This window comes from Cervus canadensis, chromosome 18, assembly GCF_019320065.1.
Source record: "Cervus canadensis isolate Bull #8, Minnesota chromosome 18, ASM1932006v1, whole genome shotgun sequence".
NCBI lineage: Eukaryota > Metazoa > Chordata > Mammalia > Artiodactyla > Cervidae > Cervus > Cervus canadensis.
The window spans coordinates 14,786,279-14,808,743 of NC_057403.1; the positions used below are offsets into that span (position 1 = coordinate 14,786,279).

Below are 22,465 nucleotides of genomic sequence, written 5' to 3' on the forward strand. Positions count from 1 at the left end.
AACTTCAGAGTGTTGAAAAATCTTCTATCAAACCCTATGCCCAAGGGCAGCCCAATTTCCTGATGGGACACACAATGGCCCTGTTACCTTTAGTGACAATGTCATCAAAACCCACAAACGAGTAGAAACATAGAGCTGCTCCGTGGAGAATTCCATCATAGTCGAAGGGCACAAACCCTCCAGAACCCAGAGGGCCCAAGCTACAGTGAGAGAAGAAGCAAGAAAGACCATGAGGGAGGTGTGTTCAGTCATCTCTACCGGACTTCACAGTTAATACCTCAAGCCCTGGGCTCCACGACCTTGTTATCCGGATCCACCAGCCCAGATCTCTTTAGATCCCGCCAGATTCCCATCTCTGCACCAGCCCCCACAAGCATGACAAGGACCAGAGCACCCTCTTGACCTATAGATGTCACCGGATTCAGACGTGTTCAATGTGTAGTCCTGTTCCGTGAGCTCCCAGTTGTGCAGGTCTCCCTTAATGAAGCCAGAGACGATGATGAAGCTGAGAACCAAAAGGTTGATGCCTGTGGATATTTTTCCAACTAGGACTGACTCACGAGCTCCCAGAACCAGTACTCCTGTGGGAAAGATGGAATGTGAGACATTCCGAGACAACCAAATCAAATCCATAGACACAGAAGGCAGACTAGTGGTTGCCAGGGGTTAGAGGGCTGTGTGATTAACATGGATGGACTGTCACTGCTCAGTGGGTACTAGGTTTCTTTTTGCTGTGATGAAAATGTCTGAAGCTAGAAGAAGGTGATCATTATACATCTTGAATGCCCTAAGTACCACTGAGTTGCATACTTTAACATGGTTAGTTTCTTACTGTGGCCATTATCATATGATATGGGCTCAGTCACTCTGACCCTTTGAGACCCCATGGAGCCTGCCAGGCTCCTCTGTCCATGGAATTTTCCAGGCACGATTACTGGAGTGGGTTGCCATTTCCTACTCCAGTCACATAATATACACATCTCTCAAATCATCATGATGTTCACCTTGAGTTGATATAATGTTGTATGTCAATTATATATGAATAAGACTAATGAAAAATAATAAAATGGCTAATTTTATGCTATGCTAATTTCCTCCCAATTGAAAAAAGTCTCAGTACAGAGGAAGAAACTTGTCACTCTAAGTAAATGATTCTCAGCTGTGGGTGATTTGTGTCCCCAAGGGACATTTGGCAATGTCTGGAGACATCCTGTTTGTCACAGTTTGGGAAATGTGAGCCACAGGTGTTTAGTGAATGAAGGCTAAAGGTGCTACACACCTGACAGTGATTAATTAAGAAAATCCTACAGTACACAGGTCGGCCCCCAACACCAAAGGCTGTTTCAGCGTAGAAGGTCAGTAATGCCAAGAGTGGGACACAACGGTCTATGTCTTGGCTTTCTGTCTTTTGTATCACAGACCCTAATTTCTAGTTCCCACAGTTCCGCTACCTCATGCCTTTCCCACCCTAGTTCCCCCGCCACCCCACATGCCACTCTTCCCATCTTAACTTGGATCCCTGTCTCACCCGTGAGCAACAGCACCAGGGACAAAGCGACAAAGTCTGGATACTTGGCCAGGTAGTAGGGCATATATGGAGAGAAAGTTCCCTCTAAGGCCTGAAAGATGTGGTTCCCAATCAGGCTGTCGAAGGCGATGCTCCAGGCCCTGGCCACGCTGCCTGTGACTGAAGCAGAATAAGAAGAATCATTTGTTGACAATTATAAATTGTACCCCCCTATACACCAAGACCCCTTCATGGATCACAGCCTTGTCATTGTGACGGGCTAGCATATTTCAATAAAACTATGAGCCATGCCATGCAGGACCTCTCAAGATGAATGGGTCATGGTGAAGAGTTCTGACAAAACGTGGGCCCCTGGAGAAGGAAATGGCAACCCACTCCAGTATTCTTGCTAGGAGGACCCCATGGACAGCATGAAAAGGCAAAAAGTTATGATTCCAGAAGAGGAGCTCCCCGGGTCAGAAGGTGTCCAACATGGGAAAGATTGAAGGTAAAAGGAGAAGGGGGCCTCAGAGGATGAGATGGTTGGACAGCATCACCAACTCAGTGAACATGAGTTTGAGCAAACTCCAGAAGATAGTGGAGGAAGAGGTGCCTGGTGTGCTGTAGTCCATGGGGTTGCAAAGACTTGGGCACAATTTAGTGACCAAACAACAACAAAAACAAATACACAAAGTCATGTATGTTGGGGAAAAAATACAAAATATCAAATCTCAAAGTTTCTTTTCATGGGGTGGGGAAAATAGACCCAGATAATTCTATAATAGGTCAACTATTTAATGTTTGTGGGAGATCAAAGTTGTGCAACAAACGAGGGAAGTGAGAGCAAGTTGTCTGGGTGATGAGGATTAAAATTTTAGTTCAAATGCTAATGGAAACTCTGAAGGCAACCGCTAAGCAGATACTTCAGTATAGTGAGGGGATGAGCCTGTGGCCCATGCCTCCCTCTCATCCACTCCTCACGGTTCCCTTTCCATCTGGGTTCTTGGTCCATCTCTTAAGGAAAGCAGGGGAGAGCTGAAAAGAATGAAGTTGTGGACTTTTCCTTACGCTATTCCCCTCCTCCCCTCACAGAGTGGATGACCAAGTTCTCATGCATGATCGAAGACCCAAATGCCTGCTCCTGGTCTCCCGAACTTCAGCCCCACACCTACCCCTGACCCATCTCCTCACCAACGACATAGGACAGCATGAGGTTCCAGGCAGTGATGAATGCCCACAATTCTCCCATGGTGATGTAGCTGTAGAGATATGCAGAACCAGTCCACGAGACCCGTGTCCCAAATTCGGCATAGCAGAGCCCAGACAATACAGAAGACAGGGCTGCCACCAAGAAGGAGATGATGATCGCTGGTCCAGCAATGAACATGGCCACTTCTCCCACCAGGATGTATACGCCAGCCCCCAGGGTGCTGGCCACACCGAAGGCCACCAGCTTCAGGATGTTCAGAGGAGCCGTGGGACTCTCAGAATCCTCAGTGGGCTCCAGGGGCCGCCTGCGGACCAGCTTCTGACCAAATTGGTGGAGATCCTGACACCGCATCCTAGATGGAGTTGAGGAGCTGTGAGGTGCTGAGGAAACAAGACATGAAGCCATCAGGAAGGTCCACCCGCCCTTGGCCCTGGGAGTCCAAGTCCACGGAGCAGTGCAACGATGAGGGGCAGGTGGTAAAAGGACACTTGGGACAAGGTCTCCATCTCTGAGCTTTGGTTTCTTCAAACACAAAGAAATCTTTTAACATGTTTCAAAGTTACTGGAAAGGCTTTTGAAAGAGAAGTGAGGTGGAGAGGATTAGGTCTCCCCCAAAATGTGCCACTTTGAATATGGGTTGTTTGGTGTGTGTCTGTGCTCAGTCCTGTCTGACTCCTTGAGACCCTGTGGACTGTAGCCCGCCAGGCTCCCCTGTGATGGGATTCTCCAGGCAAGAATGCTGGAGTGTGTTGCCATGATCTCTTCCAGGGGATCTTCCCGATCCATGGATCAAACCTGAGCCTCCTGTGTCTTCTGCAGAGGCAGGTGGACTCTACCACTGAGACCCCTGGGAAATCCCTGGATTGTCTTGAGCTGAAGGCAATTAAGACCCGCAGACTCAGGAAATGCTTTCTGTCTCTCCCTTAACTGCTCAAATGTACATGTACAAGCACAAACATACATCCACTTATTGTGCCTCAATATACAGCCTTAAAAAAAAAAATTGTACATCTGTGGCAACCGTATGTTGTCATATGATGGTTAGCAGTTTTTCTTTTTACAAATACTGTGTCTTAATACTACAGAATCTGAAGCAGTAATGGAACCTGGAGCCTGGCAGGCTACAGTCAAGGGGATTGCAAAGAGTCAGACAAGACTGAGTGACTAAACAACAACAACAGGCATGGGGGAAGCTTGGATTCCCCCTGAGAACTGGGAGAAGTTAGAAGGGGGTCATTTAGAATGCCAGGAGAGTTAACCTCAGTCCATTTTCCCATTTTGTGGCAACAAAGATCTAATTGTAAGATCGCATTATAATCTAGAGACCAAGTTTTAGGCCACTTTCCAACCCCCAACTTAAATAAAGGCCAGACATTATTAAAGCAAACCTGAGTTTTCCTTTTCTTGGCCCATTTGGCTTTTGAAGGGAATCCTTCCAGGTTGAGCTTCTCTGGGGAATCAGAAAGTAAAGAATCTGCCTGCAGTACAGGAGACTGGTACTCGATCAAGATCCACCGGAGAAGGGAATGGAAACCCACTCCAGTATCCTTGCCTGGAGAATCCCATGGACAGAGGAGCCTGGCAGGCTACAGTCCACAGGGTCAAAAAGAGTCGCACATGACTTAGTGACTAAACAACAGCTACAACAAAGTGGGAGCAATTTGCTGGCAGTGGTGGTAGGTGCTGAGCCTTGATTCTGGGTGTGGTTCTCCCAAAGTTGATGAGGAAGCTCTGCCTGGGTGAGTGACAGGCCGGGGGTTGTCGTTTAGGCAGAATGAGGGAAACAGAGGGGCAGGAAAAAGATAACTAGGGCTCCTTCACTGAGCGGACCTAGATTAAGCCCTGCAGGTCTTGGAAAGAGAACAAAGCAGAGAGTGAGAGAAAGTTCTCCTGGGAGAGAGAGAGAGTCAGAAGTCTCCAACCAGCAGTTTGGGAGACCTGCAGTTTACCTTGAAATCCTGGGGTTCAGCCCCAAATGATCTGGGAGGGAGAGAGAGACAGCCGTGAGCACTGGCTTAGTTCTCTGCCCAAGAATTGGGCTTGAGTAGCCTGGATGAAAACCAAGACTCTTAGTCACCAGTTCATCCGGGGCTAGAAACTAGAAACATGGTTCTCCTGGCTCTACTCCCCAATAACAAGGAAAAAAAAAAAAGCATCTCCCCAGGAGGCAAAAACTAAAATTACGGTAAAAGTATATTACTGGAGACACAGCACACTTGTGCAGGAGCACTCAGAGGAACAGTTTGTTTAGTTAAGACAGAAGCCAGGCAGAGTTCACACCCAAGAGGAAGGCTGTGGGCGTCCTCCCAAAGGAGGAGGAGCCCCATAAAGACACTGTTAAGTTGTGTAGGTAGAGCAGTTCTTCCCGTCTTTGTTTACCTTGGCCAATTACCTGGTTTGTTTTTCCACACCTACCCTGCTCTAGGACCCTCCCTGACAGGTGTGTGCAGCTTTTTTTCCTAGATGGATTCCAGCACACAGGCCTGTGGGGGTCTGGACATCACCGATTATGGGATGGCGCTCCCTCATAGGAGGTGCCCCCCAAGGAGACTTTCTCACATGTGTGATTCCCCAAAGATAGAAAATATGTGACCTCTTGATCTTTTACACACACAGGGTTTAACCCCTTTCAGTCTCTGCCATGATTGCTATAGTAACATGTCCACAGCAGGCAAAGTCCAGCTATTTGCCCTGTTCCTGTCATTTGCATCTCCAAGTGCAAACAGAAGTCTAGTTGTAAATATATAGCCTAGACCTCACCTGCCTCATTCCTCAGGAAATGTAAACAGAAGGCTAGTTGTAGATGTAGTTCTTTCTCCTGTTCATCTGCCCTTCGTGTGTCTTCTTTGCAGGCTCCTGACAGAGAACCTAGGAGGATAGAGGACAAGATTATCTGCCCCAAGAGCAATAAAGTTTAAATGCTTCAACAATATGATGAGGGCTTCCCTGGTGGCTCAGACGTGAAGAAACTGCCTGCAATGCAGGAGTTCCCAGTTCGATCTCTGGGTCAGGAAGATCTCCTGGAGAAGAGAATGGCAACCCAAGCTGGTATTCTCACCTGGGTAACCCCATGGACAGAGGATCCTGGCAGGCTATAGTCCATGGGGCCACAAAAGAGCCAGACACAACTGAGTGACTAAACAACAACAAATATATATATATATATATATACACACATACATATATATTCATACATGCATACAGTGGGATATTACTCAGCCATGAAAAATGAAACAATGCCCCTTGCAGCAGTATGGACCTAGAGCTTATCATAGTTAGTGAAGTAAGTCAGAAAGAGAAAAACAAATACCATATGACATCACTTATATGTGGAATCTAAAATACAAGCCACATGAACCGATTTATGAAACACAGAGAGACTCACAGATATAGAGACCAGACTTATGATGGCCAAGGGAGAGGGAGATGGAAGGACTGGGAGTTTGGGATTAGCACATGCAAACTATTCTATAGTTTGTTTATCTATAGATAAACAACAAGATCCTACTGTATAGCACAGGGAACTATAATCAGTATCTTGTGATAAACTGTCATTGAAAAGAATATTATCAATATATATGTATATCTGAGTCACTTTGCAGTACAGGAGAAATTATCTCAATCTTTTAAATCAACTATACTTCAATAAAATGAAAATAAAATCTTTCAAATTGAAGCAGCCAATAAGTGAAAGTCTAAAATTTAAAAAATAAGACATCTAAAATAGGTATTAGGATTTAGTAGTAAGGAGCATTCCCCTCTTTCACAACAGCAGGACATTTGGAATCCAGCCCACATATCTTATATTGAAAAAAATTCCACATTGGTTTTTAAAAGAATCTGACTTTTTAAGCAACTGTAACATAATAGAAGAAAACATACAGAGTTTAAAATAATGTAAGGACAGAGACTTAAGCCACGAGAATGGCATGTCTGATATCACATTGTATAGAATTTTCTTGTTGTTTAGTCATTCAGTCATGTCTGACTCTTTTGTGGCCCCATGGACTGTAACCTGCCAGGTTCCTCTGTCCATGGGGTTTCCCAGGCAAGAATATTGGAGGGGGTAGCTGTTTCCTCCTTAGGGGATCTTCCTGTCCCAGGGGCTAAACCCACGTCTCCTGCATTGGCAGGCAGGTTCTTTACCACTGATCCACTTGGGATGTCCAGTAGACACCCCAACTGTCAGGCACTTTCTTCCTGTTATGATTCATGACAGAGTCACTCAGGTCCACCTCTGCTGCCTTCTCCCCACCCTCTCATCTTTCCAACATAATTTCCCATGTTTTTAATTCATCTCACGGTGACCACAGTAACTGTCAGAGGTACACTCACATTCCTCTTTTTCCTTTTTCATTCAACAGTTACTGTGTGTTTCCAAGTGAGTGTCCTGATCTTTATCCCTTCCCTAACTTCCCTGCCCTCTGACCTCTGTCTCTCAAATACTAACACCTTTTCATTTTTATGTACTACCTGAAGTGTCTGAAATTATTACTCAATTCTTTAACCATCACTGAGTTTGGATGCTTTGTATTTACATTATATGTGAATATTTTAAATTGATGTTGAGTTCACTGTGACCTGTGATTCACAGTTGATAACCTGCCCCACCCCTGCCCCCACCCCAGTCTTCAGCGTGTTAGTCCTCGCATCTGTGCCTCCTCCTCCTGCCTATTTTCTGTCTCAGATGGAAACACTTCTTCTCTCACTCTCTCTCTCTCTTGCTTCTGCCCCCTCCCCCATGCATCCTGTTTTTGACATGAATTCATCACTGTGCCTTGGACCAGTGGATTTCCTGTCTTGGTTGCATTTGGAAACCAATCCAAATCCCAAAGCCAGGGTAGCCCTGACAGAACGGAAACTAAATCATAGGGGAGTTGAAAGAAAACCATGTGACCTGGGAAGAGGATGAAAAAAATCCCAATCATGGTATCATCAAAAATTCTTCCATTATGAGGGGACCCTCTCGGGAACACACACACATACACCACGAGTTTTCTCCATTATCTTGTAAAAGGAAGGAGTCTAGAAATAATGTTGTTTTTTTGTGTTTGTTGATCTTCTTACGTTTTGGACTTCCCTGGTGGCACAGTGGATGAGAATCCACCTGCTAATGCAGGGCACATAGGTTCAATTTCTGGCCTGGGAAGATCCCACATGGCACAGAGCAACTAAGTCTGTGCTCCACAACTACTGAGCCTGTGCTCCACAATAAGAGAAGCCACTGCAAGAAGCATGCACACCAAAGCAAAGAGTAGCCCCTCACCACAACCAGAGAGAAAGCTCATGCACAGAAACTAAAACCTGGTGCAGCCAACATTTATAACAGTTTTTTAAAAACAAAATGTTTTGTGAAATTCACCAGTGAAACTATCTTTTCTGTGTTGAGAGGTATCTTATCCCTGATTTAACCTCCTTCAGTTCAGTTCACTTCAGTCTCTCAGTCGTGTCCGACTCTTTGCGACCCCATGATTCACAGCAGGCCAGGCCTCCCTGTCCATCACCAACTCCCGGAGTCCACTCAAACCCATGTCCATCGAGTCAGTGATGCCATCCAACCATCTCATCCTCTGTCGTCCCCTTCTCCTCCTGCCCCCAATCCCTCCTAGCATCAGGGTCTTTTTCAATGAGTCAACTCTTTGCATGAGGTGGCCAAAGTATTGGAGTTTCAGCTTCAGCATCAGTCCTTCCAATTAACCTCCTTACTTGTTTGTTATTGGTTTATTTGTACTATTTATTTTATCCTGATTTTGTCTTGGTAAGTTGGATGTTTCTAAAAATTTGGTCTGTTTTGTCTAGGTTATCCAATTTGTTGGCATATAGTTTTTCATTGTAGTTTCTTATAAGACTGCATATTTAAAGTACCATTTATAGTATCTCCTCCTTCTTTCTGATTTTATTTGCCTATTATCTTTTTAAATTTTTTTATTGGTGTATAATTGCTTTACAATGTTGTGTTAGTTTCTGATATATAAAAAAAGTGAATCAGCTTTATTGCTGTTTAGTCACTCAGCCGTGTCTGACTCTGTGCCACCCCATGGACTGTAGCCTGCCAGGCTCCTCTGTCCATGGGATTCTCCAGGCAAGAATACTAGAGCGGGTTTTTACTTCCTTCTCCAGGGAAACTTCCCAGACCAGGGATCGAACTGGCGTCTCCTGCAGTGGCAGGTGGATCCTTTACTGCTGAGCCACATTGGAAGCCCAGTGAATGCTATATGTATTCATATGTCCCCTCCCTCTTGGGCCTCCCTCCCACCCCATCCCCCATCCCAACCCTCTAGGGTACCACAGAGCTACAAGCTGAGGTTCTGTGCTCTGTGCAGGTTCCTATTAGCTATCTGTTTTGCACATGTAGTGTATACATGTCAATCCTAATCCCCCAGTTTGTTCAACCCTCTCCTCCCCCCACTGTGTCCATATGTCAGTGAGCTATCACCTCACAGAAGTCAGAATGGTCACCACTGGAAAATCCACAAACAATCAATGCTGGAGAGGATGTGGAGAGAAGGGAACTCTACTGCACTGTTGGTGGGAAAGTAAACTGACACAGCCACTATGGAGAACAGGATGGACATTCCTTAACAAACTAGGAATGAAACTACCATATGACCCGGCAATCCACTGCTGGGCATAAACCCTGAGAAACTCAAAGTCAAATCAAACCAAATCACAAAGATACATGTACCTGGATGTTCATTGCAGCCCTGTTTACAACAGGCAGGACATGGAAGCCACCTAGATGTCTACAGACAGATAAATGGGTAAAGAAGATGTGGTACATATATGCAATGAAGTATTACTCAGCCATAAAAAGGAATGGATGTGAGTCACTTGTAGTGAGGTGAATAAACCTAGAGTCTGTTATACAGAGTGAAAAAACTCAGAAAGAGAAAAACAGATATTGTATATTATGCATATGAATGGAATCTAAAAAATAGGACTGATTAATCTATTTGTAGGGAAGGAATGGAGATGAAGATTTAACAACAGACTTGTGGACACAGGTGAGGGAGGAGAGGGTGGGACGAACTGAGAAAGTAGCACTGACATTTATACATGATTATGTGTGAAACAGATAGCTCGTGGGAAGCCACTGTATAACACGGGGAGCTCAGTCTGGAGCTCCGTGATGACCTAGAGGGATGGGGATATATACATATAATTATGACTGAGCCTCCTTGTTCTAAGGCAGAAACCAACACAACATTGTAAAGTGATTATCCTCCAACTAAAAAGGTGTAAAAATTTTAAGAATAAAGTATTATTAAATTTTGATTAAAAAAAAACAAAAACAGGAAAAACAGATGGCTTCCCAAATGCCTGGAGGGAGGGAGGACTAATCTTCATTCTGAATCAGAAATGACAGATTCTGATTTCTATCCTTTGGGACATAGAATGTCTCCCCATTACACATGCTTTGCAGGGCTAGGCTGACTCAGTGAACAGGAGTTAAGGTCGGTGGGCTTCTGTCCATGTAACTCTAAGGTCCAAGTTGAACACTATGGTTGAGGGTAAGCATTCAAAGAGTCAGGAATCTATGATTAGGATATTGGCCCCACGAACACCTCTCTGCCCTTCATCAAGTCATATACTTCTCTGGACCCGTGTTTCCTTCTTGTTCAAATGCTGCTGATGAACTTTTGAGCCCTGTCGTTTGGAATGTAAAATGGTGCAGTTGCTGTGGATAAAGTATGGTGGTTCCTTCAAAAACCAAAACTTAAATTACCATCGTGGTTGAGCAGTCCCACTTCTGAGTGTACACCCAAAAGAACTGAAAGTGAGGTCACAGGAAATGTTTGCACACCCATATTTGTAGCAGCATTTTCCACAATAGTTTAAAGATGAAAGCAACCCAGATGGACATCCACGAAAACTGGATAGGCAGAATGTGATCTGTACCTACAGAGGAATATTATTCAGGAATAAAAAGACAGGAAATTCTGACCCATGCTACAACAGGGACAATACCCTTGTGGACAAGAAACTTGAGGACAATATGCTAAATGATATAAAGCCAGTCTCTAAAAGACAAATACTGCTATGATTCCACTTCTATGAAGTACCTGATATAGTCAAATTTACAGAGACAGAAAATAGAATGGTGGTTTACTAGGGCCTGGGTGAGAGGAAAAATAGGGAGTCATTGTTAAATGAGAACCTGGTTTCAGTTTTACAAGACAAAAAGAGTTCTGCAAATTGGTGCCACAGCTATGTAAATTTACCAAAAATTGCTGAACGGTTCATTTAAAAGTGGTGACGAAGGCAAATTTATGTGTATTTTACCACAATTTAAAACAAAATGATGCCAGTGATAAACAGGAGAGCCAACTTCACAGAGTTGCTGAGTGTACAAAACTCTAAGGTAACTTAACACGAAATACCACTGAGTCGTTCTCAGCAGAATGCTCAGCTCCTAGAGGAGGCATCTGCAGACATGGAGGGCAGACAGGAGAGAGAAGACTGAAGGCAGTGGTACCCGTATCACAAACTCTATGTGAGGGTCATCTGAGTGTTGAGTGAGCATCAGTCTAAAACCGGTCTAAGAGCCTTTGGACACAGATCCAATCTCTCCCAGCCCCTCCTCTTCTCACACAAACACAACAGCTCCCAGATCCTTCTACTTTCATCTGAAAAACGGGTCTCTCCACCATCAGACTGGAGCCAGGCTGCCCCCCAACCACCACACTCAGGATTGCCGAGGTCTCTTTGGGAAGATGTGAACTCAGCTCCCAGTCTCCCACAGAAAAGGGTGACCCGAGACTTACTGGATCCTTGGAGCAGAGCCTGGAGCACTGGGGCAGTCAGGGAGGCTGAGGTTAAGTCACGCAGGGCAGGAGCTGATGTGTGTCCAAAAACCAAAGAGGGAAGTCCCTGAGCACAGAAGACAACCCTTAACCCCTGGGTAGTTGGGGTGGGGAGGAGGCTGGGAGGACCGGAAGCTTATGCAAAGTTCCTGTCAGCCCTGAACACTTCTGTGGTTACCATCAAGGGATTTTCAAAGATGTTTTTAACTGGGGTAACATGCAAATGACATCTCCCTCATAGCACAGTCGGTAAAGAATCTGCCTGCAATGCAGGAGACCAGGTTCAATTCCTGGGTTGGGAAGATCCACTGGAGAAGGGGTAGGCTACCTACTCCAGTATTCTCACCTGGAGAATCCCATACACAGATCAGCCTGGCAGGCTATAGTCCATGGGATTACAAGAGTTGGACACAACTTAGCGATGAAACCACCACCAATGTACAAATAACAGGAAATTGACAATTTTACCCTCTTTAAGTAATCAGTTCAGTCGTGTCATAACCAAAAGCAGGGCTGCTGGCTCCTCAAAAGCCATTAAGGAGGCCAGGTTGGTGGAAGGAAAGTTTGCTTTATTTTGGATGCCACCAATGGGGGGTGGGGGGTTATACTACTGCCAAAGGTCAACTCCCCTGCCCACCACCCCAACAAGCAGACAGTAACAGCTTTAATGGGTTTCCCTGGTAGCTCAACTGGTAAAGATTCCACCTGCAGTGCAGGAGATTCCACTTCGATTTCTGGGTCAGGTAGATCGCCTGGAGAAGGAATAGGCTACCCACTCCAATATCCTTGGGTTTCCCCGGTGGCTCAAACAGGGAAGAATCTGCCTGGAATGCAGAAGCCCTGGGTTCAAGCCTTAGGTTGGGAGATTCCCTGGAGGAGGGCATGGCAATGCCCTCCAGTATTCTTGCCTGGAGAATCCCATGGACAGAGGAGCCTGGTGAGCTACAGTCCATAGGTTCAAAAAGAGTCAGACATGACTGAGCACAGCACAAGAGCTTTTATAGACTCAGAGAGGGGGATACATTCAGAAACAGACAGTCATCTTAAAAGTGGTCATCAGTGAGCTGACCAGCGTTGTCTTGATTTTTTTAGGTACAGTTAATCTTCAGTAACAACGTCAGCTTGTTCCCACTTCCTTGAGGCCAGTTCTCAGATTTGGGGCAGCTGTTGTCATGGCTACACTCTGGTCATCAGTTAGTAAACTTCTTACAGCTGGTGGAATTGTCTGTATCTACATGCTCTCAGAATATTGTCTGTAGCCCTTGAGAAGGAACTAAAGGTCCGTGACTAACTTAGTCACCATATTATTATTATTATTTGTTCTCCTTTGACTGTTTTCCTTTGTTTCTGCATGCTCTCATTTCTTGGATTAAACTTATTCTTTGGCTAAGCTTTTAGCACAGACAGAAGGCAGGCAGAGGACATGGAGGTCAATGACCTGCCCCATTTCCATGTTAAGTACATTCACATTTTGTGCGACCAAACCCCAGAACATTTTTTCCTCTGGCAAAACAGAAACTCTGTGCACATTCAACAACAGTTCCTTTTTTCTCCTTTCCCAGTTCCTGGCAACACCATTCTACTTTCTTCCTATGAATCTGACCACTCTGACCACTTTATTATAGTGGAATCATCCCATATTTGTCCTCTCTTGTCAGCCTTATTTTACTTTGTATAATGTCCACTAGGTGTATCCGTGTTGTAGCATGTATTATATTCTCTTCTTTTTAAATGCTGAATATACTCTGTTATTGGTATCTACCACACTGGCTTAGTTCAGTTCAGTTCAGTCACTCAGTCGTGTCCGATTCTCTGCGACCCCCTGAATCGCAGCAGGCCAGGCCTCCCTGTCCATCACTAACTCCCGGAGTTTGCTCAAACTCATGCCCATTGAGTTGGTGATGCCATCCAGCCATCTCATCCTCTGTCATCCCCTTCTCCTCCTGCCCCCAATCCTTCCCAGCATCAGGGTCTTTTCCAATGAGTCAACTCTTCGCATGAGGTGGCCAAAGGATTGGAAGTTTCAACTTCAGCATCAGTCCCGCCAATGAACACCCAGGACTGATCTTTAGGATGGACTGGTTGGATCTCCTTGCAATCCAAGGGACTCTCAAGAGTCTTCTCCAAACCACAGTTCAAAAGCATCAATTTTTCAGTGCTCAGCTTTCTTCACAGTCCAACTCTCACATCCATACACGACCACTGTTAAAACCATAGCCTTGACCAGATGGACCTTTGTTGGCAAAGTAATGTCTCTGCTTTTTAATATGCTATCTAGGTTGGTCAAACTTTCCTTCCAAGGAGTAAGTGTCTTTTAATTTCATGGCTGCAGTCACCATCTGCAGTGATCTTGGAGCCCCCCAAAAATAAAGTCTGACCCTGTTTCCACTGTTTCCCCATCTATTTCCCATGAGGTGATGGGACCAGATGTCATGATTTTAGTTTTCTGAATGTCAAGCTTTAAGCCAACTTTTTCACTCTCCTCTTTCACTTTCATCAAGAGGCTTTTTAGTTCCTCTTCAATTTCTGCCATCACATTGGCTTAACCAAGGGTCAATAGGCCCTTGCGTTACTTTCATGTCTTAGTTACTGTGAATAATGGTGCTATAAACTCGAGTGTACACATGTCTTTCCCCAAGTGTGATTTCAACTCTTCTGGGTTTATCCTCGGCTGTAGAATTGCAGGGTCATATGTTTTTAAGATATTTTATATTCTGTGATGGAGAAAATGTTCACATACTGAGATATGGGGAAGTCAGTTTGGCTTATTTGTGTTTCAGCCTGAACTTTGTGTAAACAAAGACAGCCTGTCAGACCCTCAAAACACATCTGCCTTAACCTTGAGGTAAAGAAAACTGCTTTGAAATATTAAAAGCAGGAAGGGAAAAACAACAAAGAACACACAAGGGGATTCCCATAAGGATAACAGCTGAACTTTCAATAGAAACTCTTCAGGCCAGAAGGGAATGGCAGGACATACTTTAAGTGATGAAAGAGAAAAACCTACAACCCAAATGACTGTACCCAGTAAGGATCTCATTCAAATATGAAGGAGAAATCAAAAGCTTTACAGACAAGCAAAAGCTGAGAGAATTCAGCTCCACCAAACCAGCTCTTCAACAAATGCTAAAGGATCTTCTCTAGACAGGAAACACAGAAACAGTTTATAATCTCGAACCCAAAACAACAAAGTAAATGACAATGGGATCATACTTATCAATAATTACCTTAAATGTAAATGGGTTGAATGCCCCAGCCAAAAGACAAAGACTGGCTGAATGGATACAAAAACAAGACCCCTATATATGCTGTCTACAAGAGACCCACCTCAAAACAAGGGACACATACAGACTGAAAGTGAAGGGCTGGAAAAAGATATTTCACATGAATGGAGACCAAAAGAAAGCAGGAGTAGTGATACTCATATCAGATAAAATAGACTTTGAAATAAAGGCCATGAAAAGAGTCAAAAAAGGACACTACATAATGATATAAGGGTCAATCCAAGAAGAAGATACAACAATTAAAAATGTACATGCACCCAACATAGGAGCACCACAATATGTAAGTCAAATGCTTACAAGTATGAAAGGGGAAATTAACAGTAACACAATAATACAATAATAGTGGGATACTTTAATACCCCACTTACAGCTATGGATAGATCAACTGAACAGAAAATTAGCAAGGAAGCAAACTGTAAATGATACAATGGACCAGTGAGACCTAATTGACATCTATAGGACATTTCACCCCAAAACAATGAATTTCACCCTGTTCTCAAGTGCACACAGAACCTTCTCGAGGATAGATCAGATCCTGGGCCATAAATCTAGCCTTGGTAAATTCAAAAAAATTGAAATCATTTCAAGCATTTTTTCTGATCCCAATGAAGTAAGACTACATGAAAAAAAATATTAAAAATACAAACATATGGAGGCTAAACAACACACTTCTGAAGAACCAGCAAATCACAGAAAAAATTTAAAAAGAGATAAAAATATGCATAGATACAAATGATAATGAAAACACAACAACCCAAAACCTATGGAACTCAGTGCTAAGGAGAAGGTTCATAACAATACAAGCTTACTTCAAGAAACAAGAGAAAAACCAAATAAATAACCTAGCTTTACACCTAAAACAACTAGAAAAGGAAGGAACGAAGAACCCCAGGGTTAATAGAAGGAAAGAAATCATAAAAATTAGGGCAGAAATAAATGGAAAAGAAACAAAGGAGATCATAGCCAAAATCAACAAAGCTAAAAGCTGGTTCTTTGAGAAGATGAATAAAATAGACAAAGCATTAGCCAGACTCATCAAGAAACAAAGGGAGAAGAATCAAAACAACAAAATTAGAAATGAAAATGGAGAAATCACAGCAGACAACACAGAAATACAAAGGATCATTAGAGAATACTACTATATGCCAATAAAATGGACAACTTGGAAGAAATGGAAAAATTCTTAGAAAATGAAACTTTCCAAAACTGAACCAGGAAGAAATAGAAAATCTTAAAAGACCCATCACAAGCATGGAAGTTGAAACTGTAATAAGAAATCTTGCAGCAAACAAAAGCCCAGCACCAGACAGCTTCACAGCTGAATTCTACCAAAAATTAAAGAAGAGCTAACACCTATCCTACTCAAACTCTTCCTGAAAATTGCAGAGGAAGGTAAACTTAGAAACTCATTCTATGAGGCCACCACTACCCTAATACCAAAACCAGGCAGAGATGCCACAAAAAAAAAAAAAAGAAAAAAAGAACACTACAGGCCAATATCACTGATGAACATAGATGCAAAAATCCTTAACAAAATTCAGCAAACAGAATTCAACAACATATTAAAAAGATCATACATTATGACCAAGTGGGCTTTACCCCAAGGATGCAAGGATTCTTTAATATCTGCAAATCAATCAATGTGATACACCACATTAACAAATTGAAAGATAAAAACCATATGATTATCTCAATAGATGGAGAGAAAGCCTTTGATAAAATTCAACATCCATTTATGATAAAAAAAAAAAAAAATCCTCCAGAAAGCAGGAGTAGAAGGAACATACCTCAACATAATAAAAGCCATATATTATAAACCCACAGCAAACATTATCCTCAGTGGGGAAAAATTGAAAGCATTTCCCCTAAAGTCAGGAACAAGACAGGTGCCCACTCTCACCACTACTATTCAACATAGTTTTGGAAGTTTTAGCCACAGCAATCAGAGAAGAAAAAGAAATAAAAGGAATCCAGATTGGAAAAGAAGTAAAAGTCTCACTGTTTGCAGATGACATGATCCTCTACATAGGAAACCCTAAAGACTCTACCAGAAAATTACTAGAGTTAACCAGTGGATATAGTAAAGTTGCAGGATATAAAATTAACACATAGAAATCCCTTGCATTCCTATACACTAACAATGAGAAAACAGAAAAAGAAATTAAGGAAACAATTCCATTCACCATTGCAACGAGAAGAATAAAATAGTTAGGAATAAGTCTTCCTAAAGAAACAAAAAAACCTATATATAGAAAACTATAAAACACCGATGAAAGAAATCAAAGCTGACACAAATAGATGGAGAAATATACCATGTTCATGGATTGGCAGAATCAATATAATGAAAATGAGTATAGTACCCAAAGCAATCTATAGATTCAATGCAATCCCTATCAAGCTACCAATGGTGTTTTTCAGAGACCTAGAACAAATGATTTCACAATTTGTATGGAAATACAAAAAGCCTCAAATAGCCAAAGCAATCTTGAGAAAGAAGAATGGAACTGGAGGAATCAACCTGCCTGACTTCCGACTCTACTACAAAGCTACAGCCATCAAGACAGTATGGTACTGGCACAAATACAGACTTATAGATCAATGGAACAAAATAGAAAGCCCAGAGATAAATCCACGCACCTATGGACATCTTGTCTTTGACAAAGGAGGCAAGAATATACAATGGAGAAAAGACGATCTCTTTAACAAGTGGTGTTGGAAAACTGGTCAACCACTTGTAAAAGAATGAAACTAGAACACTTTCTAACACCATATACAAAAATAAACTCAAAATGGATTAAAGATCTAAATGTAAGGCCAGAAACTATAAAACTCCTAGAGGAAAACATAGGCAAAACCTTCTCTGACATAAGTCACAGGCAGGATCCTCTATGACCCACCTCCCAGAGTAATGGAAATAAAAGCAAAGATAAACAAATGGGACATAACTAAACTTAAAATCTTCTGCACAATGAAGGAAATCATAAGCAAGGTGAAAAGACAGCCTTCAGAATGGGAGAAAAGAATAACAAATGACGCTACTGACAAAGAATTAATCTCAAAAATATACAAGCAGCTCCTGTAGCTCAATTCCAGAAAAATAACGACCCAATCAAAAAATGGACCAAAGAGCTAAACAGACATTTCTCCAAAGAAGACATACAGATGGCTAATAAACACATAAAAAGATGCTCACCATCACTCATTATCAGAGAAATGCAAATCAAAACCACAGTGAGGTAGCATCTCACACCGGTCAGAATGGCTGCTATCAAAAAGTCTACAAACAGTAAATGCTGGAGAGGGTGTGGAGAAAAGGGAACCCTCTTACACTGTTGGTGGGAATGCAAACTAATACAGCCACCATGGAGAACACTGGGGAGATTCCTTAAAACACTGGAAATAAAACTGCACTATGACCCAGCCAGCCCATTTCTGGGCATACACACCGTGGAAACCAGAACTGAAAGAGACACGTGTACCCCAATGTTCATCGCAGCACTGTTTACAATAGCCAGGACATGGAAGCAACCTAAATGTCCATTGGTAGACTAATGGATAAGAAATCTGTGGTATATATACACAATGGAATATTACTCAGCCCTTAAAAGAATGCATTTGAATCAGCTCTAATGAGGTGGATGAAACTGGAGCTTATTATACAAAGTGAAGTAAGTTAGAAAACACCAATACAGTATACTAACCCATATATATGGAATTTAGGAAGATGGTAACGATGACCTTATATGTGAGACAGCAAAAGAGACACAGATGTAAAGAACAGTTGTTTAGACTCTGTGGGAGAAGGTGAGGGTGGGATGATTTGAGAGGATAGCATTGAAACGTGTATATTATCATATGTGAAGTGGATCACCGGTCCAGGTTTGATGAATGAGACAGGGTGCTCAGGGCTGGAGCACTGGGATGACCCTGGGGGATGCGATGAGGAGGGAGGTGGGAGGGGGTTCTGGATGGGGAACACATTTGTGCCCATGGCTGATTCATGTTAATGTTTGGTAAAAACCACTACAATATTGTGAAGTAATTAGCCTCCAATTAAAATAAATCAACTAATTTAAAAAAGAGAAAATCTGTTTTGAAGATAAGGATGAGCAACTGTCTTCTCACAGGTCCGTGCCCTGGAAGGTAAAGTTCCCTTCCTAGACACCAGGGTCCTGTCATCTCACTGTCTGTGTACTATGTTTGTCTCTTGAAGGAGGGCACCCTGTCATGCATGATGTTTGCTCTTTGATCGGACAAGGTATAAGACTGTATTGAAAAAGATGTTTCAAGAAAGCAGTTCCTCAGAGTTATCTGAGCATCTGTTTCTAGAGTATAATCCTCAATTTGGCTCAAACAAAATGCTTCCCTATTCCCATTATAGATTGTTTATTGATTATTTCTTTGGCTGCTTGAATTTTTGATCACCAAGAACCCTGAGAAATAGGGGCTGTGCAACTGGGGGCCCCACTCAGACCCTGCTCCCTCCCAGTCCTCTTACACTTCTCAACTCCCCACAAGTCTGCACATGACCTGAGACACTCCAGTGTGGGCAGACCCCAAGCCCAGCTGGACCCCAACCAGGAGGAAGGGAATTTCACATCTGATGTTAATTCAAGCAGCACAAGCATTGAATCAGCATCTCACTTGCGTCCAGCCTCACACAAAGGGGTGGAAGAGGGTAAATGGGAAGGTGTCCTCCTTGTCTTCTTCTTCAAGGAGTTCTGTTTCCTGAGCACACAGGCAAGGAGGGAAACGGGATGTAAGAGGTAAGGAGCTCCAGTCTTCAGGAAGGAAAACCAGGGAGCGGGAAGTGGAGAGGTGAAGGGAGTGGGGTGGGGTACTGATGAAGGGTTGACTAGATTCTGAAATCTATCAAGTAACCCCTAAGATAAGACCCTGGACACAGACCATCAAAACAGGGCTTAAATGTAGTAGTTGACTCTTACATTATCTTCTTTGTTTTAATTGAAGTATAGTTGACTCATGATACCGTAAAAAAAAATTTTTTTCAAAAATCCAGCTACACAGGGTGGAATAAAGTGGTTTAAGGTGTTGTCGAGAGTTTAGACACTGTCCAACTGTCACAGCAATTAGCCTCTAGGGGGCATAATGCCTCCAAGGAGAAATTGCAATTCTGCTCACCAGTTGTAAAATAACTGCAATTCAGTTGCTCAGTCGTATCTGACTCTTTACGACCCCATGGACTCAACATCTCTGAGACATGCCTGTATTGGCTCTTCACTTTGGGTCATATCTTTTATTTGTTTATTTATATTTAAATTTATTTATTTTTAATTGGGAGATAATTGCTTTACAATATTATGCTGGTTTCCGCCATACATCGCCATGAATCAGCCATAAGTACACGTATGTTCCATCCCTCTTGGGCCTCCCCTCCCACCTCCCCGCTCTAGGTTGTCACAGAGCACTGGGTTTGAGCTCCCTGTGTTATAGACCAACTTCCCATTAGCTATCTATTTTGCACATGGTAATGGAAATGTTTCAACATTCTTCTTTCAATTTGTCCCACCCTCTCCTTTCCCCACTCTGTCCACAAGTATGTTCTCTATGTCTGCATCTCTTTTGCTGCCCTACAAATAGGTTTTTCAGTACCACCATCTTTCTAGACTCCATACATATGTGTTAATGTACAATATTTATTCTCTGACTTACTTCACTCTGTATTAAAGGCTCTAGGTCCATCTATCCACCTCATTAGAACTGAGTCAAATGCGTTCCTTTTTATGGCTGTGGGTCATACCATTTAACCGAAATAAAAAGTGGACCATTTTTCTGCCCTGGAGAATTGTCTACATTCTGGTTTTGGTTGATTGTGTTTTCACCCGAAATGTGAACCTGTCCCTTATGTTCACGATGAGCTGCAGTTGATCTAGAGGCTTGATGACTTCCTGACTCAGCTTTTCATCAGGACTGTGTTCCGGGCAGTGTTCTGTGTTGCCTGTTACAGCATACGGGGTAACACGGGATACCTGGTTGTCCCCCAACGGTAAGGGAAGAACAGCGATCAGGTGATGTCAGCCTCGTACATCAGAGTTTCACCTGACAGAATCAGTCACGTTAATTGTGTCCTAAATCTGATTTCATTAAAACTTGCAAGACAGTGACTTTGCCTAATTCTGTTCATCCTCCTCCATCTGTTTTTAAATCCATTTAATAACTTTGGTTTGTTTTAATGACAATACTTTGGCCACCTGAAGTGAAGAACTGACTCATTTGAAAAGACCCTGATGCTGGGAAAGATTGAAGGCAGGAGGAGAAGGGGATGACAGAGGAAGAGATGGTTGGATGGCATCACCGACTGGATGGACATGAGTGTGAGTAAACTCCGGGAGTTGGTGATGGACAGGGAGGCCTGGAGTGCTGCAGTCCATGGGGTCGCAGAGTTCGACACGACTGAGCGACAGAACTGTACTGAATAACTTTGCTACTCAATATCTTGACCTCCAGCTCTCCTTCACTCTACTTCAGTTGCCATTTCCCACAAACAATCCTCCATTTCATTAATACCAACATCTTCAATGTCTATAATCTCAATTTCAAGCATTCTTTTCTGCAGCAACACCTTTTTATTTTGACTTCCCCATTTCACGTCCCATCCTTAAGTTCCACTGAACTGTAACCATTTGTCAATCAACCACTACTTCCCATCCCCTTCACCCACCTCTGGCAATGCAGGAGGCTTTGTTTTGTTTTTGTTTTTCATTTAAGAACTTTTCCTCATCAACTCTACTGTGTAACTCTAAGGGTCTGTGACAGAAAAGTAAAGTGCTTACTACACAGTGTGATTCTACAACTCAGCGAAGCTGGAGGAGAAGATGAAAATGACCGACTCTCTTTCTCACTGTAAAATAACCCACTTTATCTGTTATTATGCTCATTTTCCTAAAATCTATTTTGTCTGATATTAATATTGCTATGATAGCTTTCTTTGTTATTGTTTGCATAATGTATCTGTTCCTTTTCTTCCACTTCCAGCCTATCTCTTTTCTCATGTTTAAATTGCAGCTCTTTTTTCTGAAGAAAGATCTGAGTTGCCATATAACAGGAACGTGAATTGGTAATTATAAATCCTCCCACAAAGCAAAGCTCAGGCTCAGATGACTTCTCTGCTTAAATTCTATCAAACATTTAAAGAAAAAATAATATGGACACTTTATAAGCTCTGTTAGAAAAAAAAGGAGTATGAGAACATGTTTAAAGTCATGAGTTGGTCAATAAAGCTGATTAGATTTTCATTTTTTTTAAGTGAAATTCTTTTAAATTCATTTTTAATCTATTTTTCTTATTTTTTGGCCACATTGTACAGTTTTTAGAATCTTAGTTCCCCAACTGGGGACTGAACCCTGGCCATGGCAGTGAAAGCATGGAGTCCTAACTCCTGGACCTCCAGGGAATACCTTAAGTGTAGCTCTTTTTCTTTCATTTTTAATTTTTTTTTTTATTTGGGCCATTTTAAAAGTGTTTATTGCTTCCATTTTATGACCTGGTTTTTTGGCCATGAGGCATGTGGGATCTTAGTTCTACAACCAGGTATCAAACAGGCACCCCCTGCATAGGAAGGCCAGGTCTTAACCACTGGACTTCCAGGAAGCCCCCTAAAGTGCAACTCTTGTCATAATATGGGCTTCCCTGGTAGCTC

The 22,465-nt window shown here is 42.7% G+C and overlaps 2 protein-coding genes across 10 annotated transcripts in view; both read right to left on the bottom strand.

Annotated features, from left to right (window-relative positions):
• Positions 1 to 22,465, bottom strand: part of LOC122420188 (cationic amino acid transporter 3-like) — a 183,137-nt gene that overhangs the window by 128,364 nt on the left and 32,308 nt on the right.
• The window catches only part of LOC122420173 (cationic amino acid transporter 3-like), a 73,739-nt gene that overhangs the window by 10,891 nt on the left and 40,383 nt on the right, over positions 1 to 22,465 (bottom strand). For 2 of the 9 annotated variants that reach the window (XM_043435012.1, XM_043435005.1), the window contains exons 1-7: positions 11,483 to 11,618; positions 5,478 to 5,585; positions 4,106 to 4,303; positions 2,699 to 3,097; positions 1,529 to 1,687; positions 404 to 581; positions 88 to 200 (exon numbers count right to left, since the gene is read on the bottom strand). In XM_043435012.1, coding sequence (XP_043290947.1) covers positions 88 to 200; positions 404 to 581; positions 1,529 to 1,687; positions 2,699 to 3,097; positions 4,106 to 4,130 — 874 coding nt within the window. In that variant the 5' untranslated portion in view covers positions 4,131 to 4,303; positions 5,478 to 5,585; positions 11,483 to 11,618. Of the gene's footprint in view, positions 1 to 87; positions 201 to 403; positions 582 to 1,528; positions 1,688 to 2,698; positions 3,098 to 4,105; positions 4,304 to 4,666; positions 5,076 to 5,477; positions 5,586 to 11,482; positions 11,619 to 22,465 lie in introns of those variants that run through there. The other 7 variants (XM_043435013.1, XM_043435006.1, XM_043435007.1 and 4 more) reach the window with 5 other exon arrangements.